The sequence below is a fragment of the Mobula birostris genome, chromosome 2 (genome assembly GCF_030028105.1).
Source record: "Mobula birostris isolate sMobBir1 chromosome 2, sMobBir1.hap1, whole genome shotgun sequence".
Classification (NCBI taxonomy): Eukaryota; Metazoa; Chordata; class Chondrichthyes; order Myliobatiformes; family Myliobatidae; genus Mobula; species Mobula birostris.
The window spans coordinates 166,338,607-166,357,742 of record NC_092371.1 but is presented as its reverse complement, the minus strand read 5'-3'; the positions used below and the strand labels follow the sequence as shown (position 1 = coordinate 166,357,742).

The following is a 19,136-nucleotide window of genomic DNA, read 5'->3' as shown; positions in this document are numbered from 1 at the left end:
AATTGATTCATAGAATATTAAAACAGACGGTATAGTACAACTTTATGAAGCATAATTAGACCAGCTCAGGAGTATTGTGTGCAGTTCTAGTTGCTACACCTTTGAAAGAACATGATTGCACTGAAGTGCAGAAAAATTCAAAAAAATGTAGCCAGGGTTAACACAAAATAATCTGCAGATGCTGGGGTCAAGTGAGGCAACACTTCACTTGCGAGTCTGTTGGGGTCATCTATTGCATCCAGTGCTCCCAGTGCGGCCTCCTCTACATTGATGAAACCCGGCGCAGATTGGGGGACCGCTTCGTTGAGCACCTCCGCTCCTTCTGCCAAAGCAGACAGGATCTCCCAGTAGCCACCCACTTCAACTCTGCTTCCCACTCCCATTCTGATATGTCCATACATGGCCTCCTCTACTGCCATGATGAGGCTAAACTCAGGTTGGAGGAGCAACATCTCATATACAGTCTAGGTAGTCTCCAGCCCCCTGGTATGAACATAGAGTTCTCCAACTTCCAGTAATTCCCTCCCCCTCCCTTTCCCTATCCCTATGTCACTCTGCCCCCTCCCCCAGCTGCCTATCACCTCCCTCATGGTTCTGCCTCCTTCTACTACCCATTGTGTTTTCCCCTATTCTTTCTTCGCCTTTCCTGCCTATCACCTCCCTGCCTCCCCTCCCCCACCCCTTTATCTTTCCCCTTACTGGTTTTTCACCTGGAACCTACCAGCCTTTCCCTTCCCACCCTCCCCCCACCTTCCTTATAGGGCCTCTGCCCCTTCCCTCTACAGTCCTGACGAAGGGTTCCAGCCTGAAACGTCGACCGATCTTTTCCACGGACGCTGCCCGACCTGCTGAGTTCCTCCAGCGTGTTGTGAGTGTAGTGAGGGCTGGAGCATTTCCGTAATGAGGAGAGACTGAAGGGGTTTTTTTCACTTGACTGGGCAGCACAGTAGTGTAGAAGTTAGCGTAATGCTTTATAGCGCCAGCTGTAAATAGGGGTTCTACTCCTGTTGCTGTTTGTCAGGAGTTTGTACATTCTCCCCATAACCATGTTGTATTTCCTTCAGATGCTCCAGTTTCAATAGAGATTAATCAGAATCAATTCAATGAATGGAACAAAATGTTATCAAGATATATATGGCAAGGTAAAAGGCCTAGGGTTCATCTCAAAACTTTGCAATTAGCCAAGGAAAGCGGGGGGGGGGGGGGGCTACCTTCTCTTAGAGATTATTATTTTGCAGCACAGTTGAGAGCTGTGATATGTTGGTGCAACCCATCATATGACGCTCAATGGAAAAACATTGAGGAGGGGATTCTTCCCATCCCCATACAGGCAATTTTGACTGATAACAACCTACAAAGGTACATAAACACTATTGATAATCCATGGGTGAAATGGACTCTTAGAATATGGAAAACTATTATAAAAGAATATAAACTAGAGGGAGATATTGTAATTCTTAAATGGTGTGCATATGACTCAGATTTTACACCAAATAAACTGGATGCGAGATTTAAGGACTGGACAGCTAAAGGAATAACAGTTCTTTGCAATATAATGAAAGAAGAAACACTTCAGTTTTGAAATGCTTAAAGAGAAACACCTATTAGAAAAACAAGACTTTTACCGGTATCTACAGGTGTGACAGTACGTTAATAGGAGGGTTAAAAGTGTAACCAAGGCAAGTACACGTTTGATAGAGCTATTTAGAAAAGCATATAGTTCAGATAACGGTAGTAGAATCATTTCAAGCGTGTATAAGGGTTTGTCAAATCTTAAAACACATACGACTTCATACATTAAAACAAAATGGGAGAAAGAAAGAGGGATAATTATATCTGAAGAAGAATGGACAATAATATGGAGGTATCAATGGAAGTGTACCAGTTCACAGAAATGGAGGGAGTTTGAATGGAAAACCTTGATAAGATATTTTATTACACCCTCTCAGAAATCCCATTATGATAGTAACCTCCCTGTTTGCTGGAGAAATTGTGGAAATCAAAATGCAAACCATTATCATATTTTCTGGGATTGCCATGTTATCAAAGACTATTGGAGTGGAATACACAATGCCCTACAAGACATTTTAAAATATGAAATACCCTTAGAAAGTAAGACCATATATTTTGGGTATGTACCTCAAGAATGGCTGAAAAGAGATAAATATTTAATGAATATACTGCTGGCGGCTAGTAAAAAGACTCTTACCAGGAAATAGTTATCACAGGGGAGTCCAACTTTAAACGCATGGATGGAAATTACAATGGACATTTACAAAATGGAGAAGATAACAGCATCTGTTCATCATAAGTTGGAACAATTTGATTCATACTGGGAAAAATGGTTCAACTACATAACACCTCACAAGCCTGATTTTATTCTCACAAATCAATGAATATGTTGTTTAAAAAAAAATCACTCCCTACTTGTACATAGTTTTCTCCATTTGCTTGTTCTTTCTTTCCTCTCTTTTCTATAGGTGTATACCTCAGATAAATATTATGTGGAGATTTGTGGCAAATATGATTTTATGATATATGTGTACAATATCTGAAATACATCTTATGGAAATGTTTGTATGATGATGAACTTTAAATTACAAAAAAAAGCTCCAGTTTCCTCCCACATTCCAAAGGTGTACAGTTAGGACTAGTGAGTTGTGAGCACGCTATGTTGCTACCGGAAATGTGGCGACACTTGTGAGCTCCCCAGCACGATCCTCATTGTCTTTACATTGTCTGTTTCAATGAACATGTGACAAATAAAGCTAATCTTTAATTTTTGATGTGAGAGGACCTGATAGAGGTATGCAAAATTACAAAGACATAATGGTAGGGTGGACTGTAGGAAACCTTTCTCTAGAGCAGAGATGTCTAAAGTTAGAGAGCTTGGACTTTGCATAAAGGATAAAAGTTTTAGCGGGGGGGGTCTGAGGGAGAATTTTTTTTTCACCTGGAAGGCGGTTGAATTCTGGAACACACTGTCTGACGAGATGGTGGAGGCATAAGGTTTAAAAAGTAACTAAACAAGCACTTAAATTGCCAAGAGATAGATGGTTTTCTTTTCTTTTTCTTTTTAAATCTTTTTATTGAATAAGTATACAAAGGGTAAACCATAAAGGCACTAATACACTGTTAGAAATTACAGGAAATATTAATACAGAAGAAAAAATTGATACAAACAGTGCAAATTAAACGTAAAATGATATGGTAAAATAATAGTATACTAATTTTTATATATATATATCAATAGAGGAAAGGAAAAAAAACCCAAAAAAAGACCCCAAAAAAAACCCACCGTGCAACTAAACTAAAAGGAAAGCAAAACAATGGGCTAACTTGGAAACAGGTAGAGTTAAAGAACTTAAAATCATGTCCTCAAACTCGACCTCCATTAAAAACAGTTAAAAAAAAAGGCAAGAAGGGAATATAAATATGGAACAAAAGAGAAAAAAAAATTACATTAAATGAAAATATTGAATAAAAGATCTCCAGTTCTGATCAAATTTAAGTGAGGAATCATAAAGATTACTTCTAATTTTCTCCAAATTTAAGCATAATATCGTCTGGGAAAACCAAAAAAAGGTAGTTGGAGCATTAGTCTCTTTCCAATGTTGTAAGATACATCTTTTCGCCATTAAAGTAAGATAGATGGTTTTGAACACAGGGCTGGTAATAGGATCAATGTAGATGTGTAGTTGATGGTTAGCAAGGACTGAAGGGCCTATTTCTGTGTAGTATAATTGTAGACTCAGCAGCAATGCGGTGTGTATTTTGTTATTCATGATCGGGAAGCTGTGTGCAGAAGTCAAGAGCCAGGTCTGGCTAAGAGGAGATGTAATGATCAAAGAGAAAGAGAGTTATGATGGCACTGACTGCCGACCCACATTCACAGTTGTGAACCAGTTACAAACCAAGATATGAGATATCTCAGCAATTCTTGGATTGCAAAACAATCAAGCTAAGGTCTATAAACAGTAATTAACTTATTTTATGCCCGGAATTTAGATTGAAAATGTTACACTGTGTTTACATCGCAAACTCAGCTTTCTTGAGTGCACAGTTGAAATAGCGTACACTGCTTCATTTACCAGTCTACTGACTGGTGTTGAGACTCTAGAGATGATACTGCTTATATTCACTCTGAGGTTACCATGCATGAAGATGTAGAAAGATTTGACAAATGTACGCCATTTTAAACAAAACAGCAGTGATTTTGAGGCAATTGTTAATCAGGAAGGGAAGAGGTCGCATAATTATAAACAGGATCTTTGAGTTGCATGCTAACACAAAAAGACGTAGAAAAAAGATAAAAGAGACCTGGATGGAGAGCAGAATCAATTCTGCACTGAGTTGTAATGGAATCATTTATAGATATTAATAGTTGAAGAAATATTAATGCACAGGTGGTTGAAATTAAAAAAATATATACATAAACAGTGCAGACAGATTAAAATTAGAACCAGAATGGATGGTTTAGGCTGAATGCCTTTGTTGTATTTTTCAGTAACCCATTGTTATTCTGTGTTTCATTATGAATGTCATTCACAATACTTCACTATGGATATAAACTGGGGATAATCTTACAATGTCATCGCTCAAGTATTTGAACTATCATCAATGTGAATTTATAACTTTGATTCATAGTCATATACTCCAACACCCACTGAAGTGAGTACAAAGTTCAGGTACATGAAGCGTGAGTGAAGGTTAACCAAAAAGATGATACAGTAACAGAGGAACCCAGGTCAGTCTGCTATTGAGCAAACTATCTCTTTTATGTATTGCATCAGAGGTTAGAGATTGTACAGTGCTCCTAATAGCACTGATAGTGCCTGTCCTTAATCAATGGAAGCTGAATACTTGCTCTGAGTTGCTACTTTGCTGTTGAGTGTGTTACTGGTTATCAGTGGTATGTTGGGCATCAGTGACTTATTGTTTTGTAATTTAGGTTGGAGCAGCCTTGAGGCCAGCTTTTTCACAAGATACGCCATCTGACATCACTGCCAAAGCCTGCCAGGTGAGTAGTTTCCCAGAGTAAAACCCAATACAAAGCAACTGGTCATTAGCATGGCCACATTTCCTAAAAATCTCACTGTTTCCACAAGATTTTCAGACACTTATAGAATGTATTTCTCTCCATAAATCAATCATGTTATCTGTTAATGGTTCTTGGAGACAACAGCTTATCTGGCTAGCAACTTGAATGTTAGTACAATGTCAATACAATATCAGGAATAAATTCACTACCCCAACCTCCTAGTTATTGACAAGAACCTACCTAATTAAATGTTAAAACTACTGGGATATTCACCATTGGTCAATGCTAATGTACTTATCACCTTCTTTGTAAAAGCAAGTTGCATTTGCAATTTCTTTCATTGGAAAATGTCAGGGTCTTTCTCCCTCGAGTCTGTTTAGTAATACCATAAGAGCATGGCCAATTATATACCTTCATTTATTCTTCCTTTCTCAATTACTGGGTCTTGTAACTGGAAAAAAAATACACTTTGTTATTTAAAACTCCAGCCTTTAGGAAGACTGAGGTTATACTATTGAATCAGGTCTGTGGGTCCAGTAAGTAAGACAGGAAGGCACTGACTTCGAATGGGTATATTAATCATTTACTTACAAGCAGTAAAAATTTGACCAAACATTAATGTTCCATGTTACAGACACTACGAAGCTAAATATTCAACAAACGTACTGAGTTAAAAGTGTGCACTGAGCATACCTTCCCAATCATCAATGTGCATCCTTGCCTTAAAGAAAGGAAGAGAGAGCGAGCCCCTTCCAAGTGCTATTTTATATGCCCGGGATATTTGTAGCTGGACACCAGGCAGCTAACCAATGAGAAAAGCAGCTGCAGTTTCTAAACTAACCGATCACAACGTTAGTCCTGACGAAGGGTCTCGGCCTGAAACGTCGACTGCACCTCTTCCTACAGATGCTGCCTGGCCTGCTGCGTTCACCAGCAACTTTGATGTGTGTTGCTTGAATTTCCAGCATCTGCAGAATTCCTGTTGTTTGCGATCACAACGGAAGCAACTTTCAACAATCAAATAAGGCATACCCCACTTTCTCCCCCCCCCCCAAAGACAGAGATTCACATTTCGAGCATTTTGTTTGTGAAGAGCTAAATCCTGCATCATTCTGGTGGTTGTCATTAGCCAGTAACTTAACTAGATTATCCACATCAGCTCGCTGGTTCCAAGAGTTGGTTCGTTGTCAGTGATTCATCTCTTTACACAACAAAGTTTGTCCATACAAGTTAGGAGTGCAATGGATTAACCACTGAGTGAGTGGAACCTCAACAACTTATCCATTCCATAGGTCCCTCAAAGTTGCCATGCAAGTTGATGGTGTGGTTAAGAAGGCATATGGTTGTTCAACTTCATTAATCATGGGATTGAGTTCAAGTGCTGCAAGGTAATTTGCAGCTCTATAAATTTCTTTTGACCATACTTGGGGTATTGTCTTCCATTCTGGTCGCCTCATAGGAAGAATGTGTCACCAAAGAAAGGTTTAAAAAAAGAAATCAAATCCTTAGAAAGAGGTGACATGAGATCGGAAGGTTTAGAATCCCTGTGGGTAGAGCTAAGAAATCACAAGATAAAAAGACATTGATAAGAATTATATACAGGCCTCCGAATGGTAGCAAAAATGTGGGCTACTAATTTAAGCTGGAGACAGGAAAGACATGTCAAAAGGTCATTGTTACGACAGTGATGGGGAATTTTGATATGCAGGCAGATTGGGAAAATCAGGTTGGTGCTGGATACCAAGAGGGGGAATTTGTAGAATGCCTACAAGATGCCTTTTTGAATAGCTAATGGTTGAGCCCACTAGGGGATCAGCTATTCTGGACTGGGTATTGTGCAATGAACTGGAATTGCTTGGAGAGTTCAAAGTAAAGGAACCCTGAGGGGCAAGTGATCATAATATGATCAAATTCACACTAAAATTTGAGAGGAAGAACCTTAAGTCAGATGTATCGTATTACAGTAAGTAAGGGGAATTACAGAGGCATGAGAGAGGAGCTGGCCAGAGTTGATAGGAAGGGGACACCAGCAGGGATGATAGTAGAACAGCAATGGCTTGAAATTCCAGAAGCAGTTTGGAAGGCTCAGAATAGATACATCCCGAAGAAGTAGTATTCTAAAGGCAGGATGACACAACCATGGCTGACAAGGGAAATCAAAGCCAACATGAAATCCAAAGAGAGGGCAAATATTGGAGAAAAATTTGTGGGAAGTTAGAGGATTGGGAAACGTTTAAAAACCAACAGAAGGCAACCTTGAAGGAAAAGATGGAATATGAAGGTAATTGAACCCATAATATTAAAGATGATACCACATGGTCTGTTCATACCGGCTGCGTGTTGAATAAAGCACAATAGTGCCTCTTTCATCTCAGACGGTTGAAGAAGTTTGGCATGAGCCCCCTAATCCTAAGGACTTTCTACAGGGGCACAATTGAGGACATCCTGACTGGCTGCATCGCTATCTGGTATGGGAACTGTACTTCCCTCAATCACAGAACTCTGCAGAGTTTGGTGCTGACAGCCCAACGCATCTGGAGATGTGAACTTCCCACTATTCAGGATATTTACAGAGGCAGGTGCATAAAAAGGGCAGGAAAGATCATTGGGGACCCGAGTCACCCCAACCACAAACTGTTCCAGCTGCTACCATCCGGGAAACGGTACCACAGCATAAAAGCCAGGACCAACAGGCTCTGGGACAGCTTCTTCCACCAAGCCATCAAACTGATTAGTTCACACTGATACAATTGTATTTCTATGCTGTACTGACTATCCTGTTGTACATACTGTTTATTATAAATTACTATAAATTGCACGTTTAGACAGAGACGTAATGTAAAGGTTTTTACTCATGTATATGAGGGACATAAGTAATAAAATCAATTCAATTCAAAAGTTTCTTCAGATCTATAAGGAGTAAAAGAGAGGTGAGAGTAGATAATGCACCACTGGAAAATGATGCTGGGGAGCTAGTAATGGGGGACAAGGAAATGGCGGATAAATGGAATAAGTGTTTTGCATTGGTCTTCACTGTGAAAGACATTAGTAGTCTGCCAGAAGTGAGTGGCAGACTACCGTTACTAGGGAGAAAGTACTTGGCAAATTGAAAGGTCTGAAGGTAGATAAATCACCTGGATCAGTTGGTCTACACCCCAGGGTTCTGAAAGAGATGACTGAAGAGACTGTGGAAGCATTAGTAATGACCTTTCAAGAATCAATAGATTCTGGCATGGTTCTGGGGCACTGGAAAATTGCAAATATCAGTCCACTCTTCTGGACTGGGTGTTGTGTAGTGAACTGGAATTGATTTGACCAGTTAGTCTGACCTCAATGGTTGTGACGATGTTGGAGTCAATGGTTAAGGATGAAGGCACATGATACAGAAGGCCAAAGTCCTTAAGAGAAAATCTTGCCTGACAAATCTGTTGGAATTTTTTAAAGAAATAACAAGCAGGACAGACAAAGGAGAATCGGTTGATGTTTCAAAAGGCCTTTGTCAAGGTGTCACATATGAGTCTGCTACCAAATTAACAGCCCATGGTATTACAGGAAAGATATTAGCATAGAAAGAGCATTGGCTGATTGGCAGGAGGCAAAGAGTAGGAATAAAGGAATTCTTTTTTGGTTGGCTGCTGGTGACTAGTAGTGTTTCACAGGGGTCTGTACTGGGACCGCTTCTCTTTACATTGTATGTCAATGATTTGGATGATTGTATTTATGGCTTTGTAGCCAAGTTTGCGGATGATATGAATACAAGTGGAGGGGCAGGTTGTGTTGAAGAAGCTGGGAGGCTGCAGAAGGACTTGGGCAGATTAGGAGAATGGGCAAAGAAGTGGCAGATAGAATACAATGTTGGGAAGCATATGGTCCTGCACTTTGGTAGAAGAAATGAAAGGGTAGACTATTTTCTAAATAGAAAGAAAATTCAGAAAGCTTAGGTGCAAAGACACTTGGGAGTCCTCATGTAGGATTCCCTAAAGGTTAATTTTATAGGTTGATTTGGTGGTGAAGAAGGCACCAATGTTAGCATTCATTTGGAGAGGACTAGAATATAAAGCAAGGATGTAATGTTGAAGCTTTATAAGACACTGTTAAGGCCTCACTTGGAGTATTATGAGCAGTTTTGGGCCCAATATATAAGAAAGAATGTGCTGCCATTGGAGAGGGTTCAGAGGAGGTTCATGAGAATGATTCCGGGAATGAAAAGATTACCATATGAGGGCCAGTCGATGGCTTTGGGCTTCTACTCAGTGGAATTCAGAAGAATGGGGGTGGAGATCTCTTTGAAATCTTTTGAATGTTGAAAGGCCTCAATAGAGTGGATGTGAAGAGCATGTTTCCTGTGGTGGGGGAGGCCAGGACCAGAGGAGGGCACAGCCAATAGAGGGACATCCATTTAGAATGGAGATGAGGAATTTTTACGCCAGAGAGTGCTGAGTCTTGAATTTGTTACGGCTGTGGAGGCCAAGTCACTCAGTATATTTAAGGCAAGGTTGATAGATTCTTGATTAATCAGGGCATGAAGGGTTATGGAGAGGAGGCAGGAGACTAAGGCTGAGAAAGAGATGGATCAGCCATGATGAAATGGTGGAGCAGACTCTGAGCCAAATGGTCTAATTCTGCTCCTATATCTTATGATCTTATGTGCAAGTTTTAGAAAGGAGCGGAGAAGATTTACCAGGCTTCTGGTTTCTTCCCCCTTCTTTTCCAGTCCTGATGAAGAGTCTCAGCATGAAACATTGACTATTTATTCCTCTCCATTGATGCTGCCTGACCTGCTGAGTTCCTCCAGCATTTTCTGTGTGTTACTCTGGATTTCCAGCATCTGCAGAACCTCTTGTGTTTAAGATTTATCAGGAAACTGCTTGGATTAGAGAGTATGTTTTTTTGAGGATAGGTTGAGCGAGCTAGGGCTCTCTCTGGAGCGGAAGAGTATGAAAGGTGGCTTGATACAGGTGTGTAAGATGATAAAATGTACAGATAGAGTGGACAGCCAGAGCTTTTCCCAAGGTGGAAATGGCTAATGGAAGTGATATAGCTTTATTGGGGGTGCAGTTGTCAGAAAAGTTTTCTTTTTACACAGGGAGCCACGCACATAAAAGGACAATTCTGAAAGTCCCAAGTTTTACTTGTATAATTGACTGGCTAATTTACTTCCTTTATGAGTGGAAACAGATTTTAGTTTTAATCCTTAAAAAATACTTAAATCACTGAGATTTTTTTGCAGTTTTGAGCTTCAACAATCCAAGTTTAATTACCTTTGCTTGGTTTGTGTCATCTCTTGTGAATTTTCACTGCAGATAAAGAATACAATTCCATTAGCTTTTATCACACTTTCCTTTGTCCATCCACATTAGCTAATTATGGATCTTTCTCCCACTGAGTGTCGTCTGTCAAACTATTGCTCACGCTCTTAGTTGTAACTTCCACTCCATGTACATATCTAATGGCGCCATCTCCAACTCTCCATTCATAGAGTTTAGAACACTACAGCACAGAAACAGCCCGTGCTGAACTATTAATCTGCCTAGTCGCATCAACCTGTACCCAGACCTTAGCCCTTCATACCACCCCTTATCCATGTACCTATCCAAATCTCTCTTAAATGTTGAAATTGAACCCACATCCACTATTTACGTTGGCAGCTCATTCCACACTCTCACCACTCTCTAAGTGAAGTTCCACCATATGTTCACCTTAAACATTTCACCTTTCTATTTTAACCATGACCTCTAGATGTAGTCTCACCCAACTTCAGTTGCATTTACCCTATCTATACCCCCCATTATTTTGTATACCTCTATCAAATCTCCCCTCGTTCTTCTATGCTCCTAACATTCAACCTTTTCCTATAACTCAGGTCCTCAAGTCTTGGCAACATCCTTGTTAATGTTCTCTGCACTTTCAATCTATTGACATCTTTCCTTTAGATTGATGCTCTACACACTGCCTTTCCACACCTGGAGAAGAGGGATGCTTATGTGAGAATGCTGTTCTTGGACTACAGTTCAGCATTCAAAAGCATAATTCCCTCCAGGCTTGACAAGAAGCTCAGAGATCTCGGCCTTCACCCTGCCTTGTGTAGCTGGATCCTGGACTTCCTGTCAGATTGCTGGCAGGTGGTAAGAGTGGGCTCCCTCACTCCTGACCCTCAACACAAGAGCCCCCCCAGGGCTGTGTCCTAAGCTCCCTCCTCTACTCTCTGTGTACCTATGACTGTGTAGCCACTCACAGATCCAATCTGCTAATTAAATTTGCAGATGATACTACATTGATTGGCCTTATCTCAAATAATAATGAGGCAGCCTGCAGAGAAGAAGTCATCACCCTGACACAGTGGTGTCAAGAAAGCAACCTCTCTCTCAATGTCACAAAAGCAAAGGAGCTGGTTGGGGACTACAGGAGGAACGGAGACAGACTCACCACTATTGACATCAATGGATCTGGGGTTGAGGGGCTGAACAGCTTCAGCACATAGTAAACACATCACCGAGGACCTCACTTGGTCTGTACATACTGACTATGTGATGACAAAGGCACAACAGCACCTCTTGCACCTCAGACAATTGAAGAAGTTTAGTATGGGTCCCCTAATCCTAAGAACTTCCTATAGGGGCATGATTGAGAGCATCCTGACTGGCTGCATCACTGCCTGGTAATGGGAACTGTACTTCCCTCAATCGCAGGACTCTGCAAAGAGTAGTGCGGACAGCCCAGTGCATATGTGGATGTGAACCTCCCGCTATTCAGGACATTTACAGCGACAGGTGCATAAAAAAGGGCCCGAAAGATAATTGGGGACTCGAGTCACCCCAACCAAAAACTGTTCCAGCTGCTACCATCCGGAAACAGTACCACAGCATTAAAACCAGGACCAACAGGCTCCGGGACAGCTCCTTCCACCAGGCAATCAAACTGATTAATTCACGCTGACACAATTGTATTTCTAGGCTATATTGACTGTTCTATTGTATATCTTACTGTAGATACTATTTATTACAAATTACTTTAATTTCCACATTGCACGTTCAGATGAAGATGTAACATAAAGATTTTTACTCATATATGTGAAAGATGTAAGAAATAAAGTCAATTCAATAAACAGTACTCCAAATTAGGCTTCACCAATGTCTTGTACAACTTCAATCTAACATACTGACTCTACTCAATACTTGGATTTATGAAGGCCAATGTACTTTTGTCTGCAAAGCTGGCGCTTGCAAGACTTAAAGATGCTTTGCATGTAGTAAAAAAAACTACTAATTTTTCTACTAAATATAGATTTTTGGGACCATGATCACTGCAATCCGCAGCCTATAATTTTCCACTGGGAGGTGTGTTTTTAAACTGTCTGTATGACCAGCCGCTTTTGTGATATCCTGAAATATTTGATGAACTGGACCCTTGAGAATTGAAGTACGGATGTGGCAGCCATTGCTAGAGTGGACGGGGCCAGATTAAAGCGGAAGGCCTGGGCCCGAGAGCAGATAACAAACTAATGTTTGGCTGATTTAAGCATGAGCCAGATTAAAAAGATTAAGGTGTTGAGGCTGAGGGTGGAGTACAAATTGGTGTTCAGCTCACCACTCTGTGATTCTTTACTCATCTCAGCGTTGAACTGACTCTGCAGCTGCAGCCTGTAGCCATCAGCACTTGCTTCAGCACTGAACCTGGCTCTGCGGCTCGGCCTGCAGCATCGGGCTCTTGGAGTGGCTATATGACCGTGGACTCACTCTTGGAGACTGTTGTTCATGTGTTGTGGTTTGTTTGTTTGCTTTTTTATTAGTTGCATAACTTGTTCTTTTTCATACATTAGATGTATGACTGCCTTTGTAGAGAGTGGTTTTTCGTGAATTCTATTGTTTCTTTGTTTTATGACTGCCTGCAAGAAGATGAATCTCCAGGTTGCATATAGTATACGTACTTTGATAATAAAACTACTTTGAACTTTGAAAAGCTTTTTTTAGGACACTCTCTACCTGTGACACCATTTTTTAGGAATTATGGATATATATTCCCAGATACCTCTGATCTACAGTACACCTCAGTGCCCAACCATTCCTTTGTTCAGGGCATTAATTTATGTGATGAAAAGCTGATACTGCAGAGGAGATGGTGCCCAGTGAACACCCCTTGTCCTATCTCATTAATCTGTCCTTCATTTGTACATTTGGTTCCAATGTCTAACTGGAGTTAAACTGTTCCTGCAATTCAGTTTGCTGAAAGCTTTTGGAGTACTCAGGACTTCTTTCATCAACCCTCGTGGCTCAAAAGGTGGTGATCTTTGCTGAGGTGAATTTGCAGAATGAGCTACTGCCTCTTTAAAGTATATTGTTCATCTCTGGATCTCAGCAAAAATAGGTAACCTGATGTTTCCGTCCTATCTTAACAGGTCTTGCGTATTCTTGATTGTTTTATATTTGCCATTTTCTGAATTGGGAATTCAATCATGTAGGGTAGCTGGTGAATTTGGTTTAAAATCCTCAGTCTTGTTTTCAGATCTTTCCATGACTTGGCCTCTCCTCCTCTCCCAAACTCTACAAAGCCATCCAATCACATCTTTACAGATTTTGCATCTTCAGAAGCCAGAGACAGGCCCATGCAAGATCAACCTAATCTTTATCTCTTCTCATGACCCTACAGAGTTGCATGCCATTTCAAACATTTCTCCAATTCCCAAGCCTCTGAGTTCTGGAATTCCTCTACTCAACACCTTTGTTTCCTTAACTCTGTTCTTTCTTTTAAGAGAGTCATTAAAACCTATTAATTTGACAACATTTTGATTGTTTCATTGTATGTTTTAATGTACATGTGACAAATAAAGCAAAACTTTATAAAACTGTGTAAGACTAGAAAACTGAAATCCTTTCCCCCAATATTATTTATTTATTTATTTCCTGATAGTTTGGTGGTGGTGGATCATTTTATTCCACTGTTCAGAGATGTTTGCGCTGTTAAATCCATTACATAAATCTGTTGTTGCAAGTCTTTGATGTGTTAAAAGTACTTCATCACCTTTGCATTAAAAGTATCTACTGCTGTTATCTTTTGCAGGTTTGTAGCACCTGGATCGGGAGTGGGGTAGTTAGTGATTTAAATGACCTGCGCAGGGTTCACAATCTTTTGGTGTCATCTTTAGACAAGATGCAATCTGGGAAAGGCTCCTTGAGCCAATTGTACAGTGAGAGTGCTACTACAATGGAGAAACTGGCTGTGCTGAAAGCTTGGGCAGAGGTAAGCTTGTGAGTGAAGTGTGGGATTATATTAAATCCAGCACAATTCCTTTGAGTCTTTTGCAGCAGTCGGTGGCTGATGCTGTGTGCAACCTGCTCTGCTGTAGCTCCCACAGTTGGGTGCAAGCTTCTTGGTACTTGCTGTGTTTCAATCCCACGTTGAAGTAGAATTTGATTTTAGTGAGAGTTGGTGCACATTGGGAGCTGTATATCCTGGATAATTTTGTTGATGCCAAACATTGAAAGTGAAATAAATGTTATCTTACCATGTTAACTTCACTGAAGTTTCAGTATGTGTGCTCAAAGCATAATGGAGTGGTCACCCTATTAACAGTGCAGTACTGGCTTTTCTTTATGACAGTAATTCCTGCAGCAATCCAGTTCTCTGCTGTAGCAATCCATTGAGGGAAGGTAGCAATAATGCAGTAATCCATGATTCACAATGTTTATAGGAGATTTCTGTCACAGTTGCATATTACAGCAATTTCCTCATTACGTGTTCACCCTTTCCGTGTTAACAAATTTCACGTCACATGCCAGTGATAATAAACTTGGTTCTGATACTGATTCTGACTATTCCTCTTTCCCTTGTCCCATCTACCTTCATTTGCCCGTTGTTCCCTCTGCTTATTGGAACCGTTAGGCTCCTGAACCATAGAACAGTGCCCAGGAACAGGCCCATCGGCCCACTATATTGTGCCGAACCAATTAAGTTGGTAACCAAATGACTAAATAAACTAATTTCTTCTGCTTACACAATGTCTATATCCTTCCAGTTCCCTCAAATTCATGTGTCTATCTAAATATCTCTTAAAAATCTCTGATGTTTTTGCCTCTACCACTAGCCCAGGCAGTGTACTCCATGCAACCATCACTCTGTAGGGGGTTGGGGGGGTGGGAGAGAAAGTTTGCCCATCACAACTCATTTAAAATTACTACTTCTCACCTTAAGTGCATGGCCTCTGATGTTAGACATTTCAACCCTTGGAAAAGGATATTATCTGTCTACTCTGTATATAGCTCTCATAATCTTATAAACCTCTATCAGATCCCCCCTTGCCCTCCGCAGCTCCAGCGAAAACAACTCCAGTTTGTCCAACCCATTGTTATAGCACATGCCTCACATGCGCTCTAATCAGGCAACATCCTGGTAAACTTCTTCTGTATCCTCTCCAGAATCTCGACGTTCTTCCTACAATGGGGTGACCAGAACTGTATACAATACTCCAGACGAGGCCAAACTACAGTTTATAAAGCTGCAACATAACTTCCTGACTTCTGAACTCAGCCTCAACTATTAAAGGCAAGCATACCATATGCCTTCTTAACTCCTCCTTTTAACCAATGTAGCCACTTTCAGAGTTATGAACTTGGACCCCAAGATCCCTCTGCTCATTAACACTGCAAAGGATCTTGCCCTTAACAGTATACTATCTCTTTACATTTGACCTGTCAAAGTGCAACACTTCACATTTTGCCAAGTTAAACTTCATCTGTCAGTCTTCTATGCTATCCACAACACTATTAATCTTTGCATCATCTGCAAATTTACTAAGCCACCAATCTACATTTTCTCCCAGGTCATTTGTATACATCACAAACAGCAGAAGTCCCAGTACAGATCCCTGCAGAACACCACAAACCACAGACCTCCAGCTAGACTAAGTCCCTTCCACCAGTACCCTCTATCTTCTATGGACAAGCCAGTTCTGAATCCAAACAGCCAATTCACCATGAATCCCATACATCTTTATCTTCTGGATGAGCATCTCATGAAGGACCTTATCAAATACCTTACTAAAATCCATGTAGATGACATCCGCAGCTTTACCTTAATCACCTTTGTCACTTCATCAAAAAATCTCAATCGTTAGTAAGACATAAAATGTCCCACACCAAGCCATAGTTTTCCAAATGCTCATAAATTCCATCCCTAGGAATTCTCTCCAGTAACTTCCCTAGCATTGATTTGAGACTCACCAGTCTAGAGTTTCCGCGATTATCCTTGGTTCCCTTCTTGAATAATGGAACAACAATAGCTATTCATTAATCCTCCAGGACCTCACCTGTGGTAGAGGACACAAAGATATTGGTCCCAGCAATCTGTTCTCGTTCCTCTCAATAACCTGTAATATCCCATCAAGTCCTGGGGTCTTATCCACCTTAATGTTCTTTAAGCGACCCAACACTACCCCCTCCTTTATCTTGAAATGCCTAGCACATTAAGGTGCTCCGCATTGATCTCTCTACCTTCCAACTCCTTCACCTTGGTAAATACTGTTGCAAAGTACTGATTAAGGACCTCACCCACATCCTCTGCATCCTAGCAATGTTCCTCTCTTTATCCTTGAGTGGTCCTACCCTCTCCCTAGTTATCCTCTTGTTCTTGATGTTTCTATATAATCCCTTGGGATTCACCTTAATCCTACTTGCCAAGGACTTTTCATGGTCCCTCTCTTGGCTTTCCTAAATCCCTCTTGAGTTCTTTTCTGGCTTCTTTATAATCCTTCAATGCTCTGTTGATTCTAGCTTCCTAAGCTTTACATACTTTTCCTTTTCTTCTTGACTAAATTCATCACCTCTGTCGACATCCAGGGTTATCTTGCCTTGCCATCTTTGTCCGTCCTTCCTCACTGGAACATATCTTTCCTGTACTCTGTGCAGTTGACCTCTAAACACCCTCAACACATTGGATGTGGACTTGCCCAAACAGCCATTTGCAGTCAACTCTCCCTGAAGCTCTTGTAATTTGTCCTGCTCCAATGTGGTGTATAGACCACTCCCCCACGTGGTCTATACTTATCCTTATCTATAGCTATCTTAAAACCTTAACTAGTTGTGGTCACTGTTCCCTAACTTTTCACCCACTGAGAGGTCTATCACCTGGCCTGGCTTATTCCTCAACACCAGGTCCAGTACAGCCCCTTCTCTTGTTGGATTATCTACATACTGATTTAAGAAGCTCTCTCGGATGCACCTAACAAATTCTGCCCCATATAAACCTCTTGCACTCAAAAGGCCCCAGTTTATATTAGGGAAGTTGAAGTTCCATGTGACAATAACCCTATTGTTTTCACACATTTGCTTAACCTGTTTACATATCTGTTCTTCAGTAGCTATTGGGGAGGTCTGTTTTACAATCCTATCAGAGTTCATGCACCCTTCATATTTCTGAGTTCCACCCATATAGGTTCAGTGAATGAGCCCTCCATATGTCCCTTTTGACTGCAGCTGTGATATTGTCCTGATTAGTAGTGCAACTCCCCTGCCTCATTTGTCTCCCCCTCTGTCTTTTCTAAAACATCAAAACCCTAAGATGTTAAACACCCATTCCTGTCCCTCTCTCAACCAAGTTTCTGTAATGGCCACAACGTCACAGTTCCATGTACTGATTCATGCTCCCAAGTTCATCACCTTTACCCATAATATGCCTAGTATTAAAATGCACTTCAAACTATTCATCCCATTGTACCTATCACTTTGCTTCTGCCTGTTTTTACTGGCCTGACATCTACCTTCCTTTCTATCCCTCCACTTGCTGACCTGCTTCCATCCTCCTGCCAAACTAGTTTAAACCCTTCCAGGTCACCCCTGCCACAGAAAAGTTTTTAATTATCCAATAACTTGAAACCCTGCCCCCCACACCACTTCCTCAGCCACTCATCCATCTGTACTATCACCCTATTCCTGTCCTGCGTAACATGTGGTACTGGGAGTAATCCAGAAATTACTACTTTCAAGTTCTTGTTCTTCAGCCTCTTCCGTAACTCTCTATACTCTCTGTGCAGGGCCTCTTTCCTCCTTTGTACACATGTCATTGATGCCAGTGTGCACCACAACCTTTGGCTGCTCAGCCTCAGCCTCCCTCTTGAGAATACTTTGCAGCCCCTCTCAGACATCCTGGACCCTAGCACCTGGAAGGCAACACACCATCCTGGAGTCTTTTTTGTGGCCACAGAATCTCCTGTCTAACTAACTGCCCCCTAACTATCAAGTCTCTTATAACTATCGCTCTGCTTGACTTTAACCTTCCCTGCTGAGCCTCAGAGCAAGCCACAGTGCCGCTGGCTGCTGCTGTTGGGCCCTGATAGGTCATCCATCCCGGCAGTATCCAAATGGGTATACTTGTTGCTGAGGGGAATGGCCACAGAGAACTCTTACTGACTGCTTACGCCCCTTACTTCTGGTGGTCACCCATCTGCTATCTGAATCTTGAACTCCGGGTGTGACTACCTCAGTAAAAGTTTTATCTGAGGTTTTTCACCTCCCACATGGTCCTGAGTACATCCAGCTCCAGTTCAAGTTCCTTGACCTTGTCAATGACAAACAGAAGTTGGATGCACTTCCCACAGATGAAGCCATCAGGGAGACCATTCGGTGTCCTGCATCCTCCATCTTGCAGGCGGAGCATTCCACTGCCTTAACTACGATCCTACCTACATTTGTTTTACTTTTGGCTCTAACTTCTCGAGCTTAATTTTATCTTCTGCCTGTTCTCCTCGAAGCCTAAAGCCTCACCACTCTCACCCTGGCCCGCTCCAATGGTGGCCACTCTGCTTAAACCTGGTTTCTTTTTATTGGTCCTTGCTAAGTTACTACTAACACAAGCAATCTCCCGCTCTCCAGGCAAGTCCTAGCAGGCCCCACTCACTTTTTAAACCTGGCATGTTGATTCCACAAGGAACTTTCTCCAGCTCGCTGTGCAACCCAAAACACAGCAAAATTCAAAATCTCAAAAATAAAAACCACGCATCATGTACTGGGCAATAACTGTACCATCTCCCACCTGCTGCATTGTCAGAGCTCCCTGGGAATTGACTGTTAGCCCAACCAGGTGAACTCCAAATTCCTCCATCAGT

At 41.3% G+C, this 19,136-nt stretch overlaps 1 protein-coding gene across 2 annotated transcripts in view; it reads left to right on the top strand.

Moving 5' to 3' along the window:
* Nucleotides 1-19,136, top strand: part of heatr5b (HEAT repeat containing 5B) — a 140,843-nt gene that overhangs the window by 88,098 nt on the left and 33,609 nt on the right. For both annotated transcript variants that reach the window (XM_072251006.1, XM_072251012.1), the window contains exons 26-27: nucleotides 4,952-5,020; nucleotides 14,099-14,278. In XM_072251006.1, coding sequence (XP_072107107.1) covers nucleotides 4,952-5,020; nucleotides 14,099-14,278 — 249 coding nt within the window. The remainder of the gene's footprint in view (nucleotides 1-4,951; nucleotides 5,021-14,098; nucleotides 14,279-19,136) is intronic.